Source organism: Siphateles boraxobius, unplaced genomic scaffold (assembly GCF_051911475.1).
Source record: "Siphateles boraxobius isolate OS27281-9 unplaced genomic scaffold, OSU_SipBor_1 41, whole genome shotgun sequence".
NCBI lineage: Eukaryota > Metazoa > Chordata > Actinopteri > Cypriniformes > Leuciscidae > Siphateles > Siphateles boraxobius.
The window spans coordinates 37755868-37783670 of record NW_027509042.1 but is presented as its reverse complement, the minus strand read 5'-3'; the positions used below and the strand labels follow the sequence as shown (position 1 = coordinate 37783670).

Sequence of the window (27803 nt, the reverse complement as noted above, 5' to 3'; positions counted from 1 at the left end):
GGTAAGGGTTGAGTCTATGTTTTTCGGGTGGTGTCTTAGAGTTTTGCAAAACCACATTACTGTTTTGATAAAGAACCTAAAGTACGTGGGAGTCGGGGAAAGAGGAAGATAAATAGAGAAGGAGGGAGAGACAGAGTGTTTAAAGAAGACTGCTGGGAGGAGAGAGTGAATATAACCACCCTCCTAAGCTGCTGTTAGACTGGTGGTCAAAAAGCAGACACTCTCAGAAACACGGAGTGACAAAAGTGAATAAGGGAGTGTGTGAGATCCCAGGACGGAGGGAGAGTTTGACTCAGGCACAGCACAGAGTGACAGTCTAAAGAACCAGATTACACAGCAGGGATAGGTACATCCTCAGGACCAGACGAGTGAATGGATACCTTTTGCAGTCTAAGTGGACTTGACCCACTATGGGTGAGCAAACCTCTAATATCAAACCTTAAATCTTGAATATTACTCAAGAATATAAATATACATATATCATTGAATTTAATATAAATATGTCATTGATTTATATTTTGTTTATCTCACATAAATACCTGTAAAGAGTTTTTAATGTATGATATTTATATTGAAAGTTCTCTTGAAACATATATGTCATACGTTGCCAAGAACCATAAAACCAGAATATATCAGTTTTTTTTGTATGACTTTTCGATTATTTGATTATTATTATTTATTACATTTGTTGAATTAAGTTCAGATTATGCATTGTGGTCAATCTTTAGAATGTGATTTATTTTACATGACATTAAATATTTTAAACAAACTAGCAAATAAATGTACAATTTAATACACTGATTCAACAAACTTCTTCTGTTGGCAGATCTGTTGCTTCAGTTACATTGATTTAGTCCAGTCTCAAGTCTTTAATAATTAATTCAATCTCAGCCGTCTCTAAAAGAGACAAGATAAAGTCAGTTATGAGCTTGGCTACGATAAGCAAAAAAAAAAAAAAAAAAGACCAACATGGTAAAGAAAGCAAAAGATGTTCAAAATTATAACCTAATTTTAGATGTTCTGGAACATTCTGATCATTTCTGGTTTCTCTGTGGAGAGGGTTTGGATCAAGACAATATTGATCCAATTAAAGAATGAAGACTGTCAATTACCGTATAACTTGTTGAAAAGTTAAGCACACCCTATTCTTTATCTCCAGGACTGGAACCAGACATGGTACACGCATAACCCTGAACTGAGCAATTGCTTCCAGAACACAGTCCTGGTGTGGGCTCCATGCATCTACCTGTGGGTCCTCTCTCCATTCTACTGCCTTCATCTGTACTGCCACGGCCGAGGTCGGCTGCCCCTCTCTTCACTCTGCAATGCCAAGCTGGTGAGGCAGACTGCTAAGACCTGTTAATGTTATACAAGCCTGTCCAGGTCTCAAAAGTACCAGCTTTGTGGTCTATAAAATTCAAACCAGAATGTTAAAACAAAGTGAACGTGGTGGTCTGGGTAGACTGAGGGGTCGAGTTCACGCTTTAGTGGCCGAGGAAAATAATAAAAGAGAGAGGGGTGTGTGTAACCTCAGTTTGTGGTGTGAGTGCGGTTAGCACTCCAGTGAGCTGTGATGTCACTTTTCACTCTTCCGCTCTAAAACTCTTTTGTTTGAAATACAGTTGTTTCTCCGTTTGTTCAGAGCCACACAGATTCCAATCCAGTCTTATCATAATGTAAATCGCACCTCTTCTCTACAATTATTGACCACCGGAGATTCCGGGAGAGTGACTCAGTTCTCACTCTGATATGAATTGTATTCCTCTTTGCTCTTTTACAGTTGTTGGGGTTTTTCTTGGCATCCTTTGGTTTTGTGGAATTCTTCTACATCCTGTTGGAACGAAGACAGGAAATCCAGCAACACCTTGTCTTCTTGCTCAGTCCTATCATACGCAGTCTGACCGTGGTAATGTAACCTCCAAGTTCCAAATTTGATGAGAAAAACATAGCAGTATAGGCAGAAATCAGCGTAAAAAATCGTATAGAACTGTTTATTAAAGAAAAAGTCAGCCCCAATCGGTTGTTTTAATCAAATCACAAATTCAGAGTTTTGTTACTTAGCTTGCTAAGTTTTATCTTAGCATGGTAAAGATTGGTGCCCAGGCTTGAGTTGTGGTCTCATTTACCATTGTTCAGCAAATTTTCAATGGCGAAATCCAGTCATTTCAATAGGAAATCATAAATTCCTATCAGGATTGAAAGGATTCCAGAGGATCAGGAATTAGGCTGAAAGATTTCCACGTGCAAACTTTGCAACAGTTTCTTTCAAGTCGCTCACCTGAATTCACTGTGTTGTGCAAAAGAAAGCTGCTTGGTTTGAAAGTGACTTCTGTGTGCGCTGTCTGTGCTTCATACATCACAACACTTGTGACAATAGACAATTAAATTTTTTGCATTTTTTTATTTTTATTTCGCCAGTTTAGATCAAAATTAATTTCCATTTTGGTCTGGACTGGTTAACAATGGATAGCAGTGTTTTGGTGTATCAGGTTGGCCAGCATAACGTAAATTATTTGCTAATGTAAAGTTTTAGCTAGTGAAGCCAGTTGGCTTTGTTTTTCTTTTAAAGTTGGTTGACCAAAGAGGTCTTGCTGGTGAAGCTAGGTAAGAAATAAGAAGAGAATGTATATAGGTCTGACATTTGACAATCGGTCAAACATCTCAACAAATTAAAGAGGTAGATCGCCTCACTGTTGTAGAATTTCCATTTATTCAACAGTGTTTTGAATCAAAGGACCTTCATCAAGTGAAACTGTGAGAATTTTGCAGCAGTGTGTGGATCTTTAGTTTTGTTTGTGATAAGCTAGTTAAGAACACCAGCATCCCATATTAGGAACCAGTTTCCAAAACATAAGCATATGCCTTAAAGATGGATGCATCAGCCCACATATCGAAATATATTATATTAATTTTGATTTAAGCTTTATTCATTCCACACCTACATTAATTTCATAACACACCTGCTTCTGTCTGTAAAATAGCTTCTAACCCCTAACACAGCAGGATCTGTTTTCATCTAATAGACTGTGACATTCTGAGGTAAACCAGGTTAGGGGCACACCTACACATGGCCTAATGAACACAATCTCATCATCGCTTTCTGGGCTCCAGACCAGACTCATGACCCATCTGTGGTCTCTTCAGACACCTAAGTAAACATTGGCTAGTGTCAAAGTAAAAACACTTAAAGAGTTAAACAGTGTGATCGTGTCCTTAAACGGCGCCTTCCTTAACAGATTGTGATCTTAATTGGTCAAAAAGTGAAATAAAGCAGAGTCATAACTTGGGCAGGTGCTGGAGTGTAGGTAGAAATGCTCAATAACAGTTTTAGAGATTTATTATGAAGGTGCATAAATATTGTTTTTAAATTCTGAAAATGTTGCTTCGTTGCTTTGCTCAATCTCCTTTACCACCTATGGGTTTTCTTGGGTAATATTTGGGTTCATGTAATGAACCGTTTAGAAAGCAACAACCACCACAATTCTATTGAACCTAGAGGGGAATTTACTAAGAGCACCCCACCAATTGCAATTTATTTACAACATCGTCTGGATTGTTGTAGTACCTGATTCACTAAAGGAACACCATAAACTTGCACAAATCTATGGCAAACGCAACTACCACTGCGCAGTTCTCCATTTTCAGGTTAGTTATGAGTGCTAGTTCGAGGAAGATACATCAGACTTTGCTCGGACTGTATGCCATCAGTCCACCAGATTCAGAGACCTGATATGTCTTCTTACAATACTTTTCTTCATTATTTAATCATTATTTTTGCTTTAACAAATTTGATATAGACCTGTAACCATGGGTTGTAACCACTGCACATTCCTGCAATATTCAGATTAGTGATCCATTAACATTGGTTTTTAATGATACAGTCTTACATTTTTAAATCTGGTCCCCCTTAATATTAAAATTTTGGTTAATATCGTTGTCTGGAGCTGAAGTCTGCTGTAATGCTTGGCTACTTTTTCTACCAACCATAAGCTGCTTCCGGTTTCACTGTGTGCTCTCATTTAAGCTGCAGGAAGCAGATCTGTCTCTGTCTTCTATCGCTCTTAACTCTCCAGTTTAATTGCTAGCTTTGGCTTCCTCCCACTGTCCAGAGGACTTATTCTCGTAAGACATGAAGTCAACATCAACAATGCAGATGTTACATGTGGTTTACATGTTCTGTTTCCAGGTAGCGCAACAAACCTCTGCAGGCGTCTTTCATTAGTACATGATTAAGAGTTCCTTTTAAAGGTTTCACCTCATTTCTCTGAGGTTATATGGCTTTGGTTTGGTTTTGAGGAGGCGTCTTTGGATCCAGTCCTGATCTGTCTGTACCGCACCAGGATGCTGCTTTTTATGTAATCAAATGATGTTTTGCGCTACCTAGGAGATGCAACATATGAACATCACATCAAGCTTGGGATCGGCAAGAGCCACTGGTTGACAGTCTGGTTTTGAGACATGCAGAATGTCACATTTTTGGATGAAGAAAAGACACAGTAATTAAGAAAGATGTGGGTTCAGCAGAGTCCACACTTTACATTGGCTATGTTGTTTTATTAGAGAAGACAGCTGTGGTGGTAGACAGGAAAAATTCCAATATAACTGAAACAAAACAACTGAAACAAAACCAAAGCAAATTTAAAGATGGATTAGTCTTCAAGTCATCAAGAAAGCATAGTACAATTTGAAAAGTAAGGTTTCCCTTACAACTAGCCTATCATCTACTATTTTCTTTGATCTTATCTATTCCTGTCACTGCAGTCAGGCCATTCTCTAATTTGGATCATTTCAACTTAAATTCAGTTCGCAAATGCTTTTATCCATATACTTTGATGCCAAAGTTGCTAATTGACTGAATTAACCAGTATGCAACAGAATTAATTCATGCTACAATGTTTTTTCATAGCTTTTTTTTTTCTTGGTTGAGTGTTGTTTTGACATGATAAAAGTTATTTGCTTACTGATCTTCCTTCTCTCTAAAGGTCATGGCCTCGATGGTAGTAATTTAAATCTATTTAATGTAATTAAATCTATTTAAAGTCCTTCACAATGAGTTAGCCTAACGGTGAAATGTGTAATTTTAAAAAGGATGAAGTAATGAAGTTTCCCTGAACACTTTCCCCGTTTTCCATTGGTCGGCCAAACAGACAGTCCTGTCCCCAAACTCACACCATTGGCCATTCAAAGAGAATCACAGTGTTTACACTTTCTAGAGCTGTATCCTACGAATGATTTAGGCTGAGATAGGAGAAAGTATTTTGAAAAAATGAAAAAGAAAATTACATACTTTGCTTTTAAAGTAAACTTGCATCATTTAGTATCAGAAGGAGGGCTATCTGTAATTAGGCTCTTTTTTGAAGTCATTTGTTATTACTTGTTTTGTATGAACTGTAATTTTAGCTGATGAGAACAATGTCATTGACAGCTGAGTGTTTGACAGGTGTTAGCCGTGTGCGTGATTCATTGGGAGAGAGTGCGGGGATGCCGTTCCTCTGCCTTCCTGTTCTTCTTCTGGCTGTTGGGCGTGGTCTGTTCCCTTATTCCACTTCATGTAAAGGTCCAGCTGGCTGTAGAGCAGGTGAGAAAAATGACAACTGACACTGAGAATGGACTAAGCCTACACATACAGGCACATATGGGTGTATTAACATATGGATGAAACACAGGTGCACGTATGCAAACATGCAAACATGGTCACAGATACATATCCACACATGCACAAGCAAATACATCGCAACACACTTACACAAACACACGGTAGCTCAACATTCCAGCAGTTTCTACTTTTGGCACTTGTTGATTTTCCCCATGTTTGCATGAGTTTAGATGAAGTCCAAGTACAGGTGTTAGTTTAAAACATATGTCAGAAAGTGTTTAAATCTGACTTGTGCTCCTAATGAATTACAATATGCGGAAGTATAATTTTTTTTTTATAATAATCTTTTCACAAAATTACTCAGTGTAAATTAGGTGAACAACTCACTTCGGTTAAGCTAATTATTTTGTCGAGCTAAATAAATAAATTAAGCCAATGTTTTTTTTCTTTTTTTGCTGTCGATATCTTTAAAAATGTCTTAAATACATGGTATGTCTTAATAACAGGGTATGGCTTAAATATATGTTTTTAATCAATTTCATTTGCCACACACAATAACACAAGAAAACAACCTAGCACGAAAGCAGGTTTAACATTTTAGAAACGAGACTAGGCAGTTCTGACCCATATCGTGCAAAACTGGGTCGAAACATAAAGACAGATAAGCATATTTCTCCCTGGCATGCTGACTTTATCCTTGATAAGACTGGGATGACATTTTGACTGACCTACATTTTGACCACCGAAACCACTCTGGCCTTGTTTTTTATTTTGTGGTGTAGTGAAGAATAACGTCTCTATTTTAGCAAGGGACTCCATGGCCAAACGGATGTTTACTACAGATTTGTCTCAACATAGCTTTTGCTCCAATAGTGTAGCCAAGACGCTTTATCCAGTACACCAGAAAGATAAATTTAGTATCTACTATAGATTTAGAAATGCACGAGCAGCATATGAACAGCACATGTGTAAAGTTTGTAAATATAGCTACTGTTGGCTCCTCACCAGCAAAGAGTGGCCGGAGGTTTGAACAGCAAATCTATGAGTTTCCAGATTGTAGCGTGACTCGAGGTCTTTTATGGCTCTTTTCAAACGTAATTCATTTATATAAAGCAGGCCATTAAAGAGTTTGGTTTTCACCATGATTTCCCTTAACTGTTCAAAATAAGCTTTACTATGTTGTTAATGCTCGTGCACAGCCATGTCTTCTGACATTGGGCGAAGTAAGAAGGGGCACTGCATGATTTTCTATACAATAAACAGCAGATCATATTTTTTACATTAATCCTTAGTTTGGGACATGACATCACTCAGGTTACAACTTGTCTCCTGCTTTCTCCACCAACTAGCTCTTCTACGCCTAGTCAGGGAGTTCTCGCGTGACATTTTGATTGACCAGATTGTCCTCAGAAAACAAGCACGTCGAGGTTCATTAAAAGATTGGAAATTCAACAACAAGTTGTGTTCGAGAGAGTTCCATAGGAACAGAATGTTCAGCATGTAAACAGCATGCTGGGAAGTCTGCGGATCAGGACTGGAATAACATCATAGTAGCATGATGGGAAATCCCTGGTTGTGGTACTCTTTTAAATGGGAAAGTCTGCCTGTGCTCTCTCTCTTTCTTTAATCTGGATGTGATCCGCTGTTTCTGTTGTCACTGCTTTTCAGGGTCTCTCTCCGGATATTGTGCGGTATTTGGCCTTTTTCTCTTACTTCGCCCTGCAGTTGGCGCAGCTCTTCCTCAGCTGTTTTGCAGACCGAGCACCCTCAGGCAAAGCCGTCCTCAAGGTACGACCGGAGCAAACATAATAATCCATCACAAACAATCCTGTGGTGTTTACATCTGTCTTTAAGTAATATAGAACCCAACCCCCCCATTTTGAAGTGAATTTTGGTAATGGCGGTAGCATATCCAACTACTGACTCCCGCAAGAATGTTGCACTTAGATATTAGCTAAACTCATGATTGGATAAAAGAGCTTGACTCATCTACATGGACACTCTGTGGTCCTCCTTCCCGGATAATGATATATCCTTTTTTAAACTAAATTCTTGACTCATTCTGGCCACTGTTTGGTTGTTATGTATGCAAATTACACACATAGCACCGAGCAGAGAAACACAGAACGTAATCTCCTAACATGTTGTGAGATAGTGGTCCTTCTGAATGTTCTCCTCAAGAGAAAAACAAGGAAACAAGCTCAGAGAGGAATTAGAGTGTTTGTGATGAGGTTGTAGCCACAGACGTCGTGCCACACCCCTTGATCCCCTCCTGGCTCAGTCACTTCCTGTGTAGGTGCCAGCAGTTCCTTATTCACTGCATCCTGAAGAGTGAGACCTCCGGTGAGGAGGCGGGAGAGAGTGAACGTTTGGGTGGTTGGCTGTATGGGCAAAGGGGCAGCACTGAGTTCAGCAGTGGGTGGAAGTGTGTTACTGTGGCACATAAGGCATACACACACACACAGATAGAGGTCTACCACTCTTACTCACAGATGCTTTCACACTGTTTCTCTGTTTACTCTCAGTTCACTGTTGCCAAATATGATTTCTAGCCACTGCGTTCTCCATCCAAGAAAGCTAAACTGTGAAACTCGTCTTTCTAAAACTGACTGCCTCACACCTGGTTATTTGTATGTATAATGTTAGAACTGTTTTGACAAGCCTTTTTATAATTGATAATGTAATCTGTATCTATATCATATTTTAATTTACACGATTGGCTGCGCCCAAACCTGTTAATTTAAATATTGGGACGATATTTGCCATCCAATAAATTATAGCCAAGTGATCATGGAAACCAGTGGTATTTCTAGTTGGCCTACTGCTTATTAAACCAAAAACCTTTTACTTTTATTCATTTAAACATATCCACATGCTGTACTTTTTGGCCATATAGTGTATTTGTAACCAACTTGTTCTTGTCGTTTCCTCAGAATGCATGTCCTGTTCAAGATGCATCGTTCTTGTCAAAGATTCTTTTCTGGTGGTTTAGCGGGTATGGAATTAAATGATTTAAACACCATTACTAATTTGTGAAAATACTTTTTTTTTAAATACTTCATGGTCCAGTGAAAGAAATGCATTTAGTTTGTGTTGTGTGTGCTTCCAGGTTGGTTTTAAAAGGATACCGTTCTCCTCTGCAAGCAGAGGATCTGTGGAGTCTGAGGGAAGAAGATACATCAGAAAGGATTATATCCGACCTGGAAGAAGAATGGACAGCGGAGCGCACCAAATTACAGCAGTGAGTTCCATTAAAAACATCAGACGTGTTTTTTTCAAACACAACATTTTGAGACATGTGTACATTTAAGTTGTTTGTTTATGTTGCTGTGGATCCTCATGCTGCTTTGATCAGTGCGATCACATTTCCATCTGAAAGATCCCTACAAAAAGACAGACCTAAAAATAAGACAAAAAAGAGCCTTGCTGCATACACAGTCAAGACAGGAGGATTGTGTCAAATGGTTTGCTTGTTAACACTTTTGAACATAGTGTTTTCAAGTCCTCTGAAATCCTCTTTTAAGGCCTCACATGTAAGAGGTCTCATGCGTTTTACAATTTGTGGAAACTTGCATTGTGCCGCAGGATGTTTTAATGTCATTCTGTTTTCAATTAGAACTTACAAAGAGGGATTAAACAAGCTCAACAACTGCATTTAGGCTTCTGCACAAATTCCTTATGCACATGTCCGTTTGCCTCTTCTCCATCTAAAGGCAGGAGAACCACCTAAGCACCAGTGTTGCCTTGGGATCTCGACTACCAGACCAGGCCCAACTCCTCAGGAAGATTCAAAAAGAGCAGAGTTCGGGATTCTGTCTATTACGGACACTTGCGCGTAGCTTCGGACCCTACTTCCTAACCGGGACGCTGTGCCTCATGGTCCATGATGCCTTCATGTTTTCAGTTCCACAGGTTCTAAGGTGAGAAAGTCAAAGCTGATTCTTGGCCTCATCCTTAGTTTAAGTTCTCAAACTTTGGGCTTTGGTGGATCTAGGGTAAGTTAGGCTTTGAGTTGTGTTTATGAAAAGTTCTTCCTTCAAATGAACACAGATGGCCCCTATGTGCTTTTAAAGACAGCTCGCTAGGTTATCAAAATATTTTTAGAAGAGACATCTTACGGTTCACAATATCTTGGGATGAAAACAGGAAGTGGCAGTGTGCGGCAGGTGCTTGAGTCAGAGACGCCATACCAGCCAGACAGAGATCATGCTGTTTATGCCCACAGAGAAGCAATTATGGCTTCAAGTCTGAAAGCTTGAGAGCGAGAGATGACCACAGCACTCCGTCCGCCCTAGACGTGTAAGCTTCGGGGAGGGTAGAGGAACACTGTCGGGGTTGTGGTTACTACAGGAAAGCTGCCAGTTAAATGGGAGCTTCAGTCAGCTACCAGCAAACTGTAGCAGGGAGATCTGTAGCAAGTTCTCCCTGCTACAGTTTGCTGGTAGCAAGAGCAAACTGTAGCGAGTAGATATATTGTACTGGGATCTTGTGTCAAAAAAGGTTGACTTTGGTGGGAACTATGGAAACATTCAAGGTCTTCTGCCCTAAGAGTAACCAACAAGGATTTTGTAGCATTTGGTTAGCATTCAGAAATTTTTTTTTCCAGTTGAACATGCTACGTCTTGTTAATCTCAACAAATCTACCATTCTTCATTTTCAAAGAAAGCTGTGGCTTTACTTGCTACTGTAAATGTTGAGCCAAACCACAATGGTTGGATGTGGTATGTTACAGAGGAATCTAGCCAAATGCTTAGTTACATCAAAAATCTGCAAATTTCTTTGTACTATATAGTGCCTTTATTGACCCCTTTTTCTCTTTTTTTAAAGTCTGTTGTTAGGCTTTATGAAGGATGAAGATGCTCCGCTGTGGAAGGGGTATTTCTATGCCTCTCTTGTGTTCCTCCTGTCCTGCCTGCAGTCTGTCTTCAACCACCAGTACACATACACCTGCTTTACTGTGGGCATGAGGGTTAAAACAGCTGTCATGGGTCTGGTCTACAGAAAGGTAGGCCATTTCACCAGCACAAAAACCTTGTTAGAACATGTGGTTCAATGATATTGAACCAATGTATATACTGTATATATATGTGTGTGTGTGTATATATATATATATATATATATATATATATATATATATAATATTATATACACTATATGGAAAAGTATTGGGACACAATACTTCAATCAAACCCATTGCCACATGTGTATAAAATCAAGGACCTAGCAATGCTATTATTGGAAAAGGGAAGCATTTAGGAACAACAGCAACTCAGTCCCAAACTGGAATACCACATAAAGTCACAGAGTGGGGTCATCGAGTGCTGAGGCAGAGTTCCAAACTTCTACTGGCATTAATATTAGCACAAAAATGGTGCGGTGGGAGTAATGGGTTTTCATGGCCGAGCAGCTGCATACAAGCCTCACATCACCAAGTATAATGTTAAGCGTCATTGGAGTGGTGTAAAGAGGACTCAAGAGCAGAGGAAATGTGTTCTGTGAAGTGATAATTCACGCTTCTCTGATGGGCGAGTCTGGGTTTGGCGAATGCCAGGAGAACGTTACCTGCCTGACTCCAATGTGCCACTGTAAAGTTTGGTCGAGGAGGGATAATGGTATGGGGCTTTTTTTAAGTCTTGGGAAATCTTAATCTTCTTCAGCATACCAAGACATTTTGGACAAGACTGCTTCAACTTTGTGGGAACAGTTTGGGGAAGGCCCTTTTCTACTCCAACATGATTGTACCAAAGTGCACAAGGCAAGGCCCATAAAGACATGGTTGAATGAGTTTGGTGTGGAAGAACTTGACTGGCCCACACAGAGCCCTGACCTCAACCCCATGAACACCTTTGGGATGTTTGCAAGCCAGGCCTTCTCGTCCAACATAAATGCCTGACCTCACAAATGCTCTACTGAATGAATGGGCCAAACTTCTCTCAGAAACACTCCAAAATCTTGTGGAAAGCCTTCTCAGAAGAGTGTAAGCTGTTATCGCTGCAAAGGGGGGACCAACTCCATATTAATGTCTGCATTAGAATGCAATGTGTACCCTGATAGTGTAATAGTCAGGTGTCCCAATACTTTTGTAAATATAGTGTTTGTATTTATACTATACATTTTTAATAATATAATATAATATACATAATTATTTACCAACATTTTATGGACCATGTAATTTCCCTGGATGTGCAAACGTACCCCGAAGTCTTCCAAATGGAGCTAAAGTAATGCTTAAGTTATCTGTTTTTACTGGACTAATGCATTTCCTGATAGTACAATATTGTGTTCAGTTTCTTTGAATTCATTTTATTAATAAATTCCTGTAATTCCAATTCAGTTTTCTGTAGTGTGTGACCAATTCAATTCAATTCAATTCAAACAATGAAAAGGGATTCAATTAAATGTTTTTAATCAATCTTTCTCTCTGCTTTTGTCTCTGCATCTTGTTTATCCCCAGTCTCTTGTGGTGAATAGCGCAGCACGCAGAACATGCACAGTGGGGGAGATAGTCAATCTGGTATCTGCCGATACCCAGAAGCTGATGGATTTTGTTGTGTATTTTAATGCAGTGTGGCTGGCACCCATTGAGGTCACACTCTGTCTCTTCTTTCTTTGGCAGGTGAGGGCACACATATTTGTGTATTTTCATTCCACTCCAGTAAACTATTTCCATTCTAGTAATATAAGTAAAGTCTGAATTGCATTCTTAACATTTGGAGATATTGGTTGAATAGTTGTTTAAGCTTTCTAAGAGAAATAAACAAGAAATGTCTTATTTCAGCTTTTAGGACCATCAGCTCTAGCGGGCATCGCCACCGTGATCTTCATCTTCCCTTTGAATGGATTCATTGCAAGGAAGAGAAGCAAACTCCAGGTACTGTAATGTTGTAACTCAGGATTCGTGTGTTGTCACTCACCTGCTATTTTAGGCCCAGACTCCTTAAAAAAATCTAAATGTCCTCGATATTTACACATATAAGAGGTTACTGTACAATAAAAACATACTGCAAGTTTCATACCTCAAAGCTAACTAACCAGTTTAAAATATGAATTTTTGTTTAACATGTCCCTTAACATAAGTCTGCAAATCAAGGAGGTGTGCTCTTAACAACTCATGTTTGTCCATCAATCACAAGAACAATACTGCTGTGTGGGTAAGATGTCGAGTAAGACCATCTGACTTTTGTAATCTCCAGAAACATAATATAAAGGTTTGAAAATGCATTTTGTGACCCCAAAACCCTTAAAGTTCAAAGAGGGATGGCTAATTCTGAATGGGATTCTCACTAAAGGAGATCAAAATGAGTTAAGATCCTCATTTATCTCACCCAATAAGATGCTTTCTGAAACATCAGACTGTTAAAGAGTGCCATGAATTAATGAGTGCTAAAGTATGTCAGTGTGAAGGGTCCACAGCTGGTTTAGATAGTGAAGTGAGCACAGCTTGAGTGTGCGGGTTGGATTCAAGCTTCTCTTGCTCCTTTGAAGTTCCCCATGCTTCCTCCAAAGCAAAGCAACCACTATGCTTGCAAATGGCAATAAAAGTTTAAATTTAATTTTTTAGAAAACAGACATTTGGCATGCCACTGACTGATTCAATCTCTCAGCTCATAGCTATTCTGTTCTAGAATATCTTAACATGCAGTTAGAAATGTATTGCCTTCTTCAATGTTAATCATTCTGACGTGAAACCATTCTGCTGAAAAGACCAGCTTAAACCAGCAAAAATTGGTTTGATGCTGGTCCAACTGGTGGACCATCCTGTTCATCAGCTAAACACTCCTTTTTATGTATGTCTTTCTGGTTCAGGCTGGTCACCAACTATGCAGATTTTTGTAAGCAGGGCAGCCAGACATCAAGTAAAGAATAACGCAAAACCTCTCTGTTATTTAGTGGTGTTGTGGCAAAGCTTGTGGTGTTTTGATGAAAGTTGGCTGTTTTCTGTTCATTCCACAGGAGATACAAATGAAGTACATGGATGGACGGGTCAAGTTAATGAACGAGATTCTGAATGGTATCAAGATCTTGAAGTTCTACGCCTGGGAAAAGGCATTTCTGGAGCAGGTCCTGGGATACAGAGAGAAAGAGCTTAAAACTCTGAAGAAATCACAGATCTTATACTCCGTGTCTATTGCCTCATTTAACTCCTCGTCCTTTCTGGTAAGAAAAGACAGATTCTTAACAAATGTATCAGGGCTGTAACCAAGTGTTGTGGTACTCGAGTCCGGACTCAAGTCCAAATACAAGACCATATTTTCTATGAATAAGTCCAGACTATAGCTCCAGCTCATGAATCTGAATAAAGGCCAAGTCCAAATGATCTGAAAAATATGGTCTTGCACTGGAGGGTACACTTTTAGGAAGGGCCTAAATCTAAATTGACATTATAGTAATGACTAATTACCTAAACAACAGGATGTGATATTATAGTTTTGACTGTGATTGTTATTTCCATTCTTTGCCAGATTGCTTTTGCCATGTTTGGTGTCTATGTGCTCATTGACGATAAGAATGTTCTGGATGCTCAAAAAATCTTTGTATCAATGGCTCTCATCAACATACTGAAAACTCCCCTAAGCCAGCTTCCTTTTGCCATGAGCACAACCATGCAGGTGAGAATTATATGAACTCCGACACCATTATATTCTGCCCTGATTATTTATTGGTGCTGTAATGTGTTGTTATTTCTTTATTTCAGGATTCTACTGATCTTGAATTAAATGTACAACTTATTCTTGTGTTGCAGGCTCTCGTCTCTCTAAAGCGTCTGGGGAAATTTCTCTGTCAAGACGAAATCAAACCGGAAAATGTAGCAAGAGAATCCTTTAAATCAGGTGAGAGACCACTTGTTGACAAACATTATTGTGCAATTGATTTGTAAGGCTAAAAACAGACCGAATGTTGTATGTATCCTGTGAGACTTTCCCTTTACTCTTCACTTCCGTCTGTCAGTAACAATATGAGCAAGAGCGAGATTAACAACAGTTTGATAATAGCCTCTAAATTTCACAGTTAGGTGATACTGATGTCTCACTTCCTCTCCCTGGCACAAACAATTAGAGATCTCTAAAAACTCACTGGATTGCCTACATTTGAATGCTGTGTAGCCTACTACATAACATTTTATTTTATTTTATTAAAAAAATACATTGTGTTTATTTATTTTTATTTGTCATCAATCTAAACCGCTTGTTTCTATGTTCTATGTCTCGGGCAATAGGCTTATTTTATTTTACATTACATTACCATAGACCTTGCATTAAAAAACAATTAGCCTTGTGACAAGATGAACACTGCAACAATATTACAATATTAACTTTATTACTGATTGATTATTAACTTAAATATTAATTATTATTCTGCAGTCGAAATGACATTTATATTGACTTGTTTGTACCTTTTATTTTTCTATTTTTTATTATTTTATTTTTTACAATGCAACATGTCTTACTGTATTTAAAGTTATCTTTTATTCATCCATATACTAGACTGGCAAGCCAGACCCACATCAAGATGTTAGATGTTAACCTGGCTGCAAAATAAATTTTGCTGCCGCTAGGGTGCGTCTACATTTCTAGGCTATCCATATACGTTAGTTTATCCAAACTTGATGAGGGTGGGGGCGGGCAGCATTCATCAAATCTGTTCAAGATAGCCTTTGAAAGTTGTTATGGTGAAGATGAAGCTAATTAGACTGTGTAATTAAAGTGAGTCTATAATTTCACAAGCTGCAGAAGAAATCTAGTTTCCTAGAAGCAATCTCTGTAATTTTATCTGCACTTTCCTGCAGAACAATTTGTGTTTATGACACAGATGTGTGCAGATAGTCTGCCTGCATAGATTGCATGTTAGGGTAAGTGATTAAGGCATGCTATTACATTATTTACTCTTGCTCTTTCATTGTTGCTCTTTAATTATCAGATGTGGATGGTGTAGTGTTTGACAATGGAACCTTCAGCTGGTCTAAGGATGGCCCCCCATGTCTAAAAAGGTATCATTATCCTGAAAGTTTCCACAAGGCACCTGAATACACCATCAGGCAATAAGTGTCCAAGTTTCAGCAACTTACCCCTCACTTACTCACTTACACACACTGTGTGTGTGTGTGTGTGTGTGTGTGTGTGTGTGTGTGTGTGTGTGTGTGTGTGTGTGTGTGTGTGTGTGTGTGTGTGTGTGTGTGTGTGTGTGTGTGTTTGTGTGTGTGTGTGTGTGTGTGTGTGTGTGTGTGTGTGTGTGTGTGTGTGTGTGTGTGTGTGTGTGTGTGTGTGTATGTGTGTGTGTGTGTGTGTGCAGGATCAGCGTTAAAGTTCCCTGTGGCTCGCTGGTTGCTGTTGTCGGCCATGTTGGCAGTGGGAAATCCTCGCTGCTTTCAGCCATTCTTGGGGAGACTGAAAAAAGAAGCGGGGCCGTCTCAGTCAAGGTACTTACACTAATCAACCATAAATGTCATTGTATATATTTTATGAAATCAATTTTTTTAATGGCATGTTTTCATTATAGAGTAGGTGACCATAATATGAGGCCTGTCTTTCAAAGTAGAATAATATATTGCAATTATAAAATACATATGAAAATCTAATTTAAGCCAGTTTAAATCTATTTAAAGATTTAGGTTGAAAAAAAATAACCAATATTAGTTAAACAATAATTATTTAATATTCTGCATTATTTCAAGGCCTTTGATCAAATTGCAAAATATGCCATCCTTACAGTTGATTGTCTGTTCAGCATTTCTTCGCTTCTGTTTATATAGGGCTCCATTGCCTACGTTCCCCAACAAGCTTGGATCCAAAATGCCAGTCTGCAGGACAACATTTTGTTTGGACGGGAAAAAAAGAAAAGCTGGTACCAGCGAGTGCTGGAAGCCTGTGCCCTGCTGCCAGATCTGGATAATCTGCCTGCAGGAGACGCCACTGAGATCGGAGAGAAGGTGAGACCCTCGCACTTTATAAAAGTCACATTATACAGATTGTTTCAATAGGATCAATAAGCATCCACGAGTCCAATCACCATTGAGCATGCATCTGTATATAATATACATATCTTGAAATAAATCTAAGACTTCCTTCCAGGGTTTAAATTTGTCTGGAGGACAGAAACAGAGGGTGAGCTTGGCACGTGCTGTTCACAGGAAAGCTGATGTGTATCTGCTTGATGACCCCCTGTCTGCTGTGGATGCACATGTTGGTCAGCACATCTTCAACAAAGTCATTGGGCCCAAAGGCATTTTGAGAGACAAGGTGACTTTCACTGTAACTTTTACCTTACACATGGGGTACGGGGTCATTTTCTTGCTCCTCAGCATTTTCAACCTCTAACATTCAACATTCTCAATAAAGACACGGATTTTGGTGACCCACGGAATGAGCTTCCTGCCTCAGGCGGATTTGATCCTGGTTCTGGTAGACGGGGAGATCAGTGAGAGAGGCTCCTATCAAGAACTTCTGAACCGAAATGGTGCTTTTGCTGATTTCATCCACACCTTTGCAAGCTCTGAAAGGAAAGAAAGCTTTTCGGAGGCCTTCCAGAGAGGTAATATGTTATAGATGCTGGTGTGCCCACCATGCTTTTAACTAGTTTAACCAGGGGTTCAAGCTTCACTGGCAAAGTTTTTTTTTCCGGTGAACAGCATGGTTTTTCTAAAGTTCCCCTGCTTAAACTAGTTTTGTACTATAAGCTAGACTGATACCTGTTCATCATAAACCAACCAGGACCAGTATGAAAATTCAGAGTGGTCTGAGATGATCTTCTAAGATGACAGGGATCTGTCAAATCCAACTGTTGTGAAAAAACAACTCATTATAGATTGAGTATTATTGATCATTTTTATGTTGAACTCATCCATTTGCAGGCTCCAGAAAATCCGTAAGATTGAGTGTTTCTGAATACACGCGATTTTCCAGGGATCTCTCCCAAGAGCAGCTCATTGGGTATGGGATTTTAAATATGCTAATTCAATGCAAATAAATATGACACACAGAAAACTTAAACAAATGCTGAAACTAATACTGTTTCCATTGGCTTATGGATTTCTGCACAAATTCATAACTGTAACTAACAAAAGTTTATGATTCTTGTACGTTTTGTTTATCAAGATAATGTTTATGATCTTTGAAGCATCACTTTGAACACTTGGTAGAAGTAAAAACAGAAGTAAAGCTGGGTTATACACAAATTATACCTTTGACCAATAGAAAAAAAAGCCAGAAAAAAACCCAATAGAATTCAGGATGTTGGAACTGGAAGTGCTAAAATGCTAACTCATTTCCAAATTTTAGCATCATTTCTGCAGCACACTTTAGCTCTTGTAATGGTCAGCTGTATCAGTTATTCACTAAATATGAGAAACATAAAGTTTGTTGATTGATTCAAACTCAAATCTCTTTCAGTGGCGACACAAACAGCATTACAATTGAGCCACTACCTGAATCTGACGAGAACCACATCTCAGACGACATGGGGAAACTGACTACAGTTGATAAAGCACGGATAGGCAGAGTAAGACTTTCTTCTTTTGAAATATGACATTCCTTTTCTATTAACCACATAAGTTTGGCTTATGACCTTGTCTCCATTTTCTCTCTGTTCCTATAGGTCAAACTTGAGATGTACATTGAATACTTTCGCACCATTGGTTTGCCTTTAATCGTTTCCATTGTATTCCTGTATGCCTTCCAACAAGCAGCGTCTCTGTCTAATAATTACTGGTTAAGCCTGTGGGCGGATCAGCCGGTGATCAACGGCACTCAATTAAACACAGATCTGAAACTTGGAGTCTATGGAGCTCTTGGCGTTGCACAAGGTTAGTAGAGTCTTGAGGCCTTAGCAGGCTGTTTGTACAGTATATCTGTTAGCTCTTAGTGTTTTACCCCAGCTTTAGTTATGATTCAAGTAAACTAAACAAACTTTCATAATTTCCTGTTTTTTAGGAATTGCCATATTTGGTACCACTGTTGCCATCTCATTAGGGTGTATCATTGCCTCCCGTCATCTTCACTTGGAACTTCTGAACAACGTGCTTCACTCCCCGATGTCGTTCTTTGAGTCCACTCCCAGCGGCAACCTCCTCAATCGTTTTGCTAAAGAGATAGATGCCATTGACAATATGGTCCCAGATGGGCTAAAGATGATGCTAAGTTACTTCTTCAAACTCTTGGAAGTCTGTATCATTGTGTTGATGGCCACTCCTTTCGCTGCCGTTATCATCCTCCCTATGGCATTCCTCTATGGTTTCATACAGGTACGCCTGAATCTGCGTAAGGAAAAAAGGCTCATTTGCAAACCGCAAATGCTAGTTTCTTGAAGCCATCTGCTGACATCAACAATACCTGAACCTAACAGGAATGTTGGAAATCATCTAAAGTCCTACTTGGGTTTTGACTATAATCTTTCTGTTACTCTTTTCACCCTTGAAGAGTTTCTACGTGGCCACTTCCTGCCAGCTGCGGCGGTTGGAGTCAGTGAGTCGCTCTCCCATCTACACGCACTTAAACGAGACGGTGCAGGGTGCTAGTGTCATCCGGGCGTTCAATGAGCAGTCACGCTTCATCATGGGTGCCAATCACAAGGTGGATCTTAACCAAACTGCTTACTTCCCCCGTTTCATAGCAACAAGGTGAGGCACTCCTCAACATTTAGTCTTACAATCACAATAACATGTACACTCAGAATCAAATATCACAATCTGGACAAGAATTCACACAGGAAGCTTTCTTGCATTCAACAAAAGCCAGATGGGGCGCAACGAAATGAGACAACAGAATAAAAAATGGCACTGATGTAATGCAAGAGTGCATCCTGTATTACTGCCCCCTGTGGTGGGCATCCTATGATACATTTTGATTGATTGACATTGTACATATATATACAACTTCATTCCGGGATGTCATTTTGTTCAGGTGGCTGGGTGTGAATTTGGAGTTTCTGGGTAATGGCATTGTTCTTGCTGCTTCTGTTCTCTCTGTGATGGCAAAAGGAACCCTGAGCCCTGGGATGGTCGGTCTGGCCGTGTCTCATTCACTTCAGGTGTGAATTATTTCAAATGTCTCTATGCAGAATCTGACACAAATACTACGAGAGCTACTGGAGATATTGCATGTGGAAACTTGCTCCTGCAATGGTTCACCCTCAAACCTCAGCTGCAGAATTGCTTTTAACGCTTACACAAGCATTAAAAGGTGTATCTTTCATTTGTGGTCAGCCGTTTTCAAATTAAAATTCGGAGAATAAAATGCAGCAATTATTTGTTGTCCTTCTGTGTTACATAAAGATCATACAAATCAGGTCCTCTTTAGTGATTCTTTTGTTTTAAAATGCTTTTTGCTGTCCCTCAGGTGACAGGTTTCCTGAGCTGGATTGTGAGGTCATGGACAGATGTAGAGAACAACATTGTGTCAGTTGAGAGAGTGAAAGAGTATGCAGACACACCAAAAGAGGTGAGTGTGGCTATACAGCCTAATTAATAGTTATAAACAAAAATCATATATCTTTCTTTGTTGGTCAGTAATAGCAATCATTTTTAATCATAGCTCTTTACCATCTATATCATCATTTACAGGCAGCTTGGAGCATAGAAGGAAGTTCTTTGCCACCAACTTGGCCTCAAACAGGGACCATAGAGTTTCAAGATTATGGCCTTCAATACCGTAAAGGCCTTGAGCTGGCCCTGAAGGGCATCTCAGTTCACATCCAGGAGCGGGAGAAGGTCCATACATATTCTACTTAAGCATTTATACTATAAAATATTATTGCTATCTATCTAGTTTGGTGATTTAGGCTATACCTTGCCTCATTCTGAACAAGGCTAGATTCTTGTACACATTGAGGAAATAGAACATTAAAATGGTTATATTTTGGGTGGACTAACTAGGATGGTAAAAGTTAAAAGTATATTTCTGTAATTAAACTTGACAAACATTTGGTGGGATTGTGGTAATACAAAGTGTTCCTGATGATACTTTGTTACATTGAAAAAATTCCCACAGTCACCACTTTGTTTTCTTTTATCCTTTCAGATTGGTATTGTGGGAAGAACTGGTGCAGGAAAATCATCTTTGGCTCTTGGAATTTTCCGGATCTTGGAAGCAGCAAGAGGAAAGATCTACATCGATGGAATCAATATTGCAGAGATCGGGCTTCACGATCTGAGATCCCGCATCACCATCATTCCACAAGTGTGTATAACTAAGACACTCTACCTAATGGAACCAAAATAACTCTATAATTGTATTATTTTGTTGAATTTTTAAATTATTATGAAGTCACAAATCTGTTTTGCAATTTTAATATCTTTCCAGGACCCAGTGCTGTTCTCTGGATCTCTCCGTATGAACCTGGATCCCTTTGATGCCTATTCTGATGAGGAGGTTTGGAATGCCCTGGAATTGGCGCACCTTAAACACTTTGTGTCTGAACTTCCAGATAAACTCAATCATGAGTGCTCAGAAGGAGGTGAAAACCTCAGGTATGTGCATCCAATAGTGCTATTCTTTTACCATTTTAAATGACTGAAAAAAGCCACCATATTTGAGACAATGACAATGTTGTTTTTGGTTTTAAATTTCTTTATACCATGATAACCAATGGTTTGAGACTTTCGATTAACAATGGTGAATGTTTCTCTTCCTGCAGCCTTGGTCAGAGGCAGCTAGTATGTCTAGCAAGAGCTCTTCTTCGAAAGACTAAGATTCTGGTGCTGGACGAGGCTACAGCTGCATTGGACCTGGAGACAGACACCCTGATCCAGTATACCATCCGCAGCCAGTTTGAGGATTGTGCTGTTCTTACCATAGCACACCGCCTCAATACCATTATGGATTACACAAAGTATGTCATGATACAAAATCATTAAACAGTGGTTCCTAAACTTTTCAGACCACACAGCTGCATCTAAATCTTAACAGTCTATCAGGAAAAAGGTTAGAGCTGCTGTGTAATGTTATATATTAAAATACTTTCTTACATCCCGTTTTAAAATGCAACAGTAAGTTAGCCATTTGCCTGTCATGAAAATGAGGCCATGCAGATTTTGCATCGGGTTCAGTTGGTCAAGTGAATTTGCCGAGTTGACCAACAGAATGATGCTTGGTGTTTAAGTAACTTTTGTGTGAGCTGTGCTTCATACATTGCTGTGCAATTGGCAATAGACAATGGGCCTTTAAGACCATGAAATTTTGCTAATGTAACCGCACCTTAAAGGGGTAGTTCACCCAAAAATTCTGTCATTAATTACTCACCCACATGTCGTTCCAAAGCTGCAAGACTTTCGTTCATCTTCGGAACACAAATGAAGATCTTTTTGATTAAATCTGAGAGTTTTCTGTCCAGCTACCATTGGTAGCTACACAACTGAAACTTTGACACTTAACAAAGTACATAAAGAGATTAAACAAATCCATATGAGTAAAACGAATCCATATGAAATTAATGGTTTAGTCGCAATTTTCCGAAGAGAATTGATCACTTTATATGATGAACAGATTTAATTTAGGCTTTTAAACATTCATCAATTCACACATCAGTTGTGGTAAACAGAAGCTCATGGATGTGTGTGCTTGACCTGCGAAAACCAATGAGGTTTATTCTCTTTTTACTCAGCACGTTTGAGCTTCTGCAAGAACCATAGAGGTTTGTTCTGGTGCAAAAGCAGGGTCAGTTGAGCTTCTGTTTATGTTAGCTGATAAAAGCTTAAATTCAATCTGTTCGTCATAAGCAATCAAGTCTCTTCAGAAATATTTGATTAAACCGCTCAATTCATAATAGATCAATTTTACGTGTCTTTATGAACTTTTTGAAGCGTCAAAGTGTCAGTTTGCATAGCTGTCCGGACAGAAAGCTCTCAGATTGCATCAAAAAGATCTTTATTTGTGTTCCGAAGGTGAACTAAAGTCTTAAGGGTTTGGAACAACATAATAGTGAGTAGCCTAATTAATGACGTAATATTCATGTTTGGGTGAACTCTTTAATGGGAGTCGTGTTAGTTTCGGCGTAGAAATGACATAAAAATAGGCACGGACTAAATAATAAAAAGGTGAATTAGCTGCTTTTTCTTACATTTTACTCAATTTTAATTAAACACAATAGCTTGCGTAATTTATATAAATATAGGTGGTCTTCACAAATGTTTATTTTTGCTCAAATGTCAGTAATATCTGTAATGTGATGTTTTATCAATACCAATACTGCCGTTTTTGTTTTCTCAGGGTTATTGTTATGGATAAAGGACATATCGTGGAGATGGATTCTCCAAATAACCTTATTGCAAAGAGAGGCCAGTTTTATTACATGTGCCGAGAAGCTGGGCTCTTATAAGACATCCACTGTCTTCTCGCGCCCTCTTGTGGTGAAAACAAAGAATCTGCAGACTCAGTTCCCATTTCTCAGTGCAGAACAGAGACACTCCAACCCAACTGGTTCTTTAAGAGGGAAAAAGACCAGACACTTGATTTACACTTTTCTCCACAAATGAAAATGGTTTCCTTGATAAATCTGAACTGAAGCTAAGACGTGTTTACTCAGGTTTACTGCCATCTCCATGAGCATAATCCCATGAAGCTCTTGAGAGGAATGAGGGAAAAGCCTTTGCATTCCGCCAGAAGATAAACATTGGTGCTTAGTGTTCAGTGGAAATGTGCAGCTGATGGAAACCTGTAAATATTGCACATAAACAGACACATAACAATTAGGGAAGAAATGGTGTCTGTTCTGTCTATGCCATAGCCATACCCATGGTGAAAGAACATGAATGTGAATAGCTAATTTGCTAAAGTTGTTTTAGTTAATTTTGGTTTTATAACAAATCAATGAAGACAATTCTATAAGCTCTAATGGTTTCATAGTTCTCTTCATAGACAGTTATGTGAAGAATCATATAAGAGGACAAATATGTTTACAAACATATTGCCACATATAGCCTACTTGTCCTGAAATTCCCTGAAAAATTCCAGACTCCCTTTCAGACACTAATTAAAGCTTTTAAGAGCGGATTTAGGGGGGGAAACGGTAGTTGCCCAAGTAGGATGTGATGTTTGTTTGTTTCAGCCAAAAGTAAACAAGATGGACAATAATGGCTGGATGAAATAGCATTCAATATGTACACAGTGAGAGTAATATTAACTGCTGACTGCTTAGTTTTAATATCTCAAGAAAATATTGTTCACTACCATTCTGAAAGCAAGAGTTTTTTATTTAGCAGTTTGGAAAAATCCTAAATCGTTTTACAAGCATTGTTCTCTGTAACTGTAGATTTCTAGAAATATATTTTAATCTTAAAAGTGGATATGAACGACACTGCATCTCATCTGGTAAGACAATGCAAGAAGCTACATGTTTGACAAACACTCAAGTGCCTTTGTGACACTCCAGAATTTATTTATATTTTATATTTAACCTTTGACACTTCATCTCATGTTTTATATGTTTATACATGTAATAAGTGTGTATAAAGAGACTTTTGACATATTGCTAAAGGATGCATCATTGTGCTTTTCTACAATGCTTTGTATTTGAAAAGACATGCTGTCAAACAATTACTCTGTGGACATGGAAAATGCCTCAGCAAAAAAAAAAAAAAAAAGAAAAAAAAAGTACCAAACTATATTTATTGTTTACAGTAGTAAAGGACAAAAAAAATTGTACATGTCATTACAGAAGGATGCCAACATCTGGAAATCTTGGAGTCGACCCTTAAAACCATCTCTCCCTTTCAGCCATATGAATTACACTGGGAGGGCTAGATATGTTAAAAGAGATCAGACCAGTCCTTGTGAGCGATGACAGATACACCTCTACAACAAAGCCTGTAAGGATTCCCTTTTGATTTGATTCAAGACCTGGTTGTAGATTTGGGATTTAAAAAACAGGGGGAAAGGAAAAAGAGATAAATTGGTCCATTTAGGTCATTCCACTCTCCTCAACCAACATTTAAGAGGAAATGGAAATTGTAAATGGATAGATTTCTACGGACATTTAAAAGTATAAACTTAGAACTAGTTGGTGTAATCCTGTCTTTATCAGCTAACCGAGTACCATTCTTTGGGGTTTGGTCCAGAAAGGGTCACTGTAAATTGTGTCATGTAATCCATCTCTTCATTTATAAACGACCAACAAGATGATCCATAGATCCCGTCCCTACAGTGAGCTCATACGAGAAGCGGCCCCATTAAAAGGCAAATGAATACTACACTGGTCGAAAATATTTCTACAACACACAGGCAAATACAATCCGAGTTGAAACAGACCTACTTAAAGCTCTTAAGAATTGAAAGACGAAGAAAAAAAAAGAAAAAAAACCTATGCTTCTTCACTTTTAATAGGGCGAATACACTATGGAGCGGTTCCCTGTTGTGATCGGTCAGGGGTTGTGTGTTTAGTGAATCAGTGTTCTGAGCAACATAAAACCCTGCAGAAGTGGCTAGTGGGGCCTGTGGACAATTCGAAGAACTTCGCCCTCTGGCAGCCAGACTTCTTGAGTTTGTTCCCCCACCACAGTAGCTGTCTAATCATTGCGTATGTATATAAATACTGGAAACACATTTGTGATGCCCACTCTAGGAAAGCTTAGAGATGGCAGAAGAGAGATAAAGCGAGAAAGAGAAGGGGAAACAACGTGTAAGCATCTGAATGAAACATCATGAGGAATAAAATAGATAAGCGTGGGGTCCAGGTGGTGTGGAGTTTTAGCAGGAGCCGCCAGTTTGTTGCTGAAATACGTCGATCGTGTCCTCGTCCTCCATCTCCAACTAACAGGCAAACGAGAAAAAAAATTAAGTGACTAAGATATGGAAATACTGTACGGCTTGTCACCTGTTATATTTGTGTGTGTGTGTGTGTATATATATATATATATATATATACATACACACACACATATATATATATACAAACACAACCAAAATAAAGGCTATTTTATGTGACCTGAGGATGGAATATGTGTGTATGCATGTATGTATGCATGCATATATACACACACACACACATATATATATATATATATATATATATATATATATATAAATGTTTACACACACATATTCCATGATCTGGTCACAAAGTATCCATTATTTTGAGTGACCTGATAATAAAAAATAAAAAAAGATATATATATATATATAAAATATTATATGCATTAAAAATATTTAATACAATCAAAAAATAAAATACACTTGGGGTTGGAAAACCTTTGAAGGGAGTATGATCAGGGATTTCCAGTGTTGTTATTATTGTTCAACCAAACTATTAAAAATAGTTTTCATTAATTGAAAGAAACTGAAATAATAGTAAAATGTAAATAGATGAAAAACTCATTTCAGTTAGCTGACAATGCAACAGTTCTAGTTTTCATTGAAGTACTAAAATGGAAATAAAAATAATTAAAGCTAAAAAATTTAAATAAACGAATAAAAATGACAAATACACAATTACACAAACTAAAATTAAAACTCAATATAAAAATAAAAGGTCAGTCAAAATATTAAAATAAATACTTTAATAGTACATAAACAATATTGGGGGAAAAAGATCAATAAAAAGAGGGCACTTTTACTCACCTGTGCCGGTGTGTCTGTCTCATTAATTGGTTGGCCGTCAAATCTAAATCTAATTTGTCTTATTGACAAACCCTGAAAAGAAAGCAATGTTTTACAATAACAGTCTAGATTTTGATATTACAGGTTTTTAGTCATTATTAGAAGCAATATTTTTGAGGTCAACCTATAGTGATTTAGATGTGTTTTGGATTATGATTTCCTGGTACTCGATTGCATAGTTCCAAAAACACACTGACAGTAACGGCGTGACTCACATGGAAGGCCCACGCAGAAACAACATGTACGTGATTATTTAACTAGTTGTAATGTCAGGAAGAGCCTTACCTGTCTCTCACAGTATGCTTTCATTAATTTGCTGAGTGGTGTATGCCTTTTAATTTTGAACTGGACCACTGAGCCATCCTGCCCTGCCACCTTCAGATTGATGTGGTCATTCTCTGTTTTCACTCCCTCCTGAAACAATAATAAAGTGCATATATGATGGTGTTTGGTGAGATCAAAGTGAGCAAAATGTACACATTTAAGATGCATGAAACAATAACATTTTTAAATATGCTACCCTGCTGTGGAACATGGTAATATGGTAGGAGGCCCATGGAACATCTTTTTACGAAGGCGACAACTAACTTAAGTAGTGAACAACAAGGCCTACTAGTGCATGCTAAGTTAAGAACTAACGTTAAGTGAATTGATAAAAAGCGAATTATAACAACGTTCAGTACGCCTTTGTCACCTCTTTAACAATAACAGCAGTGAACAGAGCAAGGTGCACAATCCACAAAAACAGACATGCAAATGTAGGACCAACTATTAGCCTTCTAGTCAAACATTGTTGCGGCTCTGTGCGCCATTTTTAAGCATCTGGCGCAGCGAGGTGCAACTCAGAACTCAATGTCCGTAACCGAAAGATTACTTAAATGAAACTTTGGGGGTGAATACTTTTGATTCACTTGAATATTCACTTTACCCGGTTATTTACCATCCAAATGGCGGACGAACATCGTGTACTACGACACTCTTTACATTCCGTAACGCTGTTCTTGCGGCATTTCCTTACGCCAGTGGCGTAACGTGGCCAGTGAGCGCCACTTCGCTCTCACAAAGAAAAACCCGCAAACGCTGAATTACACCGGGGCCAATGCGCGGCAAGTACAAAATAATCGCTTACTTTGAATGAGCATCTGCTTAGCGGACGTTTGTATACATGCAGTGATGAAAATAGAAGGCTATAAAATAAAAACGGATGGCATTTGTATGAAAACAAGACAATGATTGCGTGCCGACCGCCTTTCTCTCGCACAAATGCGCAATCTCACTACCACAGCAAGGTTGCTTAAAATGAAACTGGAACTCGGCATCATCCGTTTTGAACAAAGCTTAAAAATACGGTCAAATAACAAATCTTAGGCTCACCTTTGGCTTGTCTTCGGACATTTTGCAGGTGTCTTTTGGTCTGAATTATGGAAATATACTGAACACAAGATGCGCTCTCCACACTGTAGAGCAACACAGCTGCCGACGGGAACGCGCTTTCCTTTACCTACTTTATCAACGATTGGTTGGTGTCTGGTCACATGACGTCCCCATCGTTCGCGAGAGCGAGCAAAGCTCCCCGCGATTTTCTGGAGATAAGCAGGCCCGAGATCATCGTTTATTGTGACCGT

At 38.7% G+C, this 27803-nt stretch overlaps 2 protein-coding genes across 3 annotated transcripts; one reads left to right on the top strand and one right to left on the bottom strand.

Annotated features, from left to right (window-relative positions):
• Positions 1-144: 144 nt before the first annotated feature.
• Positions 145-24060, top strand: abcc6a (ATP-binding cassette, sub-family C (CFTR/MRP), member 6a). The gene is made up of 31 exons (XM_077199427.1): positions 145-414; positions 1160-1336; positions 1781-1906; positions 5441-5578; positions 7265-7384; positions 8530-8591; positions 8706-8837; positions 9310-9516; positions 10424-10601; positions 12051-12212; positions 12375-12467; positions 13550-13753; positions 14059-14205; positions 14340-14427; positions 15515-15584; positions 15887-16013; positions 16347-16523; positions 16666-16833; positions 16933-17125; positions 17445-17523; positions 17983-18091; positions 18188-18395; positions 18523-18833; positions 19009-19208; positions 19492-19618; positions 19927-20028; positions 20151-20297; positions 20608-20766; positions 20890-21056; positions 21224-21418; positions 22795-24060. Exons 1-31 carry the CDS (start codon positions 373-375, stop codon positions 22901-22903), a joined length of 4524 nt encoding a protein of 1507 aa, XP_077055542.1. The 5' UTR covers positions 145-372; the 3' UTR covers positions 22904-24060.
• Positions 23760-27761, bottom strand: sumo3a (small ubiquitin like modifier 3a). 2 transcript variants are annotated; one of them, XM_077199463.1, is made up of 4 exons: positions 27553-27761; positions 26464-26592; positions 26140-26211; positions 23760-25332 (listed from the first exon to the last, which is right to left on the bottom strand). In XM_077199463.1, the coding sequence occupies exons 1-4, from the start codon at positions 27571-27573 to the stop codon at positions 25270-25272; spliced, it is 285 nt and encodes a 94-aa protein (XP_077055578.1). In that variant the 5' UTR covers positions 27574-27761; the 3' UTR covers positions 23760-25269. The 2 variants fall into 2 exon arrangements, with proteins under 2 accessions (XP_077055578.1, XP_077055579.1); XM_077199464.1 differs by lacking the exon at positions 27553-27761 and adding an exon at positions 26699-27002.
• Positions 27762-27803: the final 42 nt, after the last annotated feature.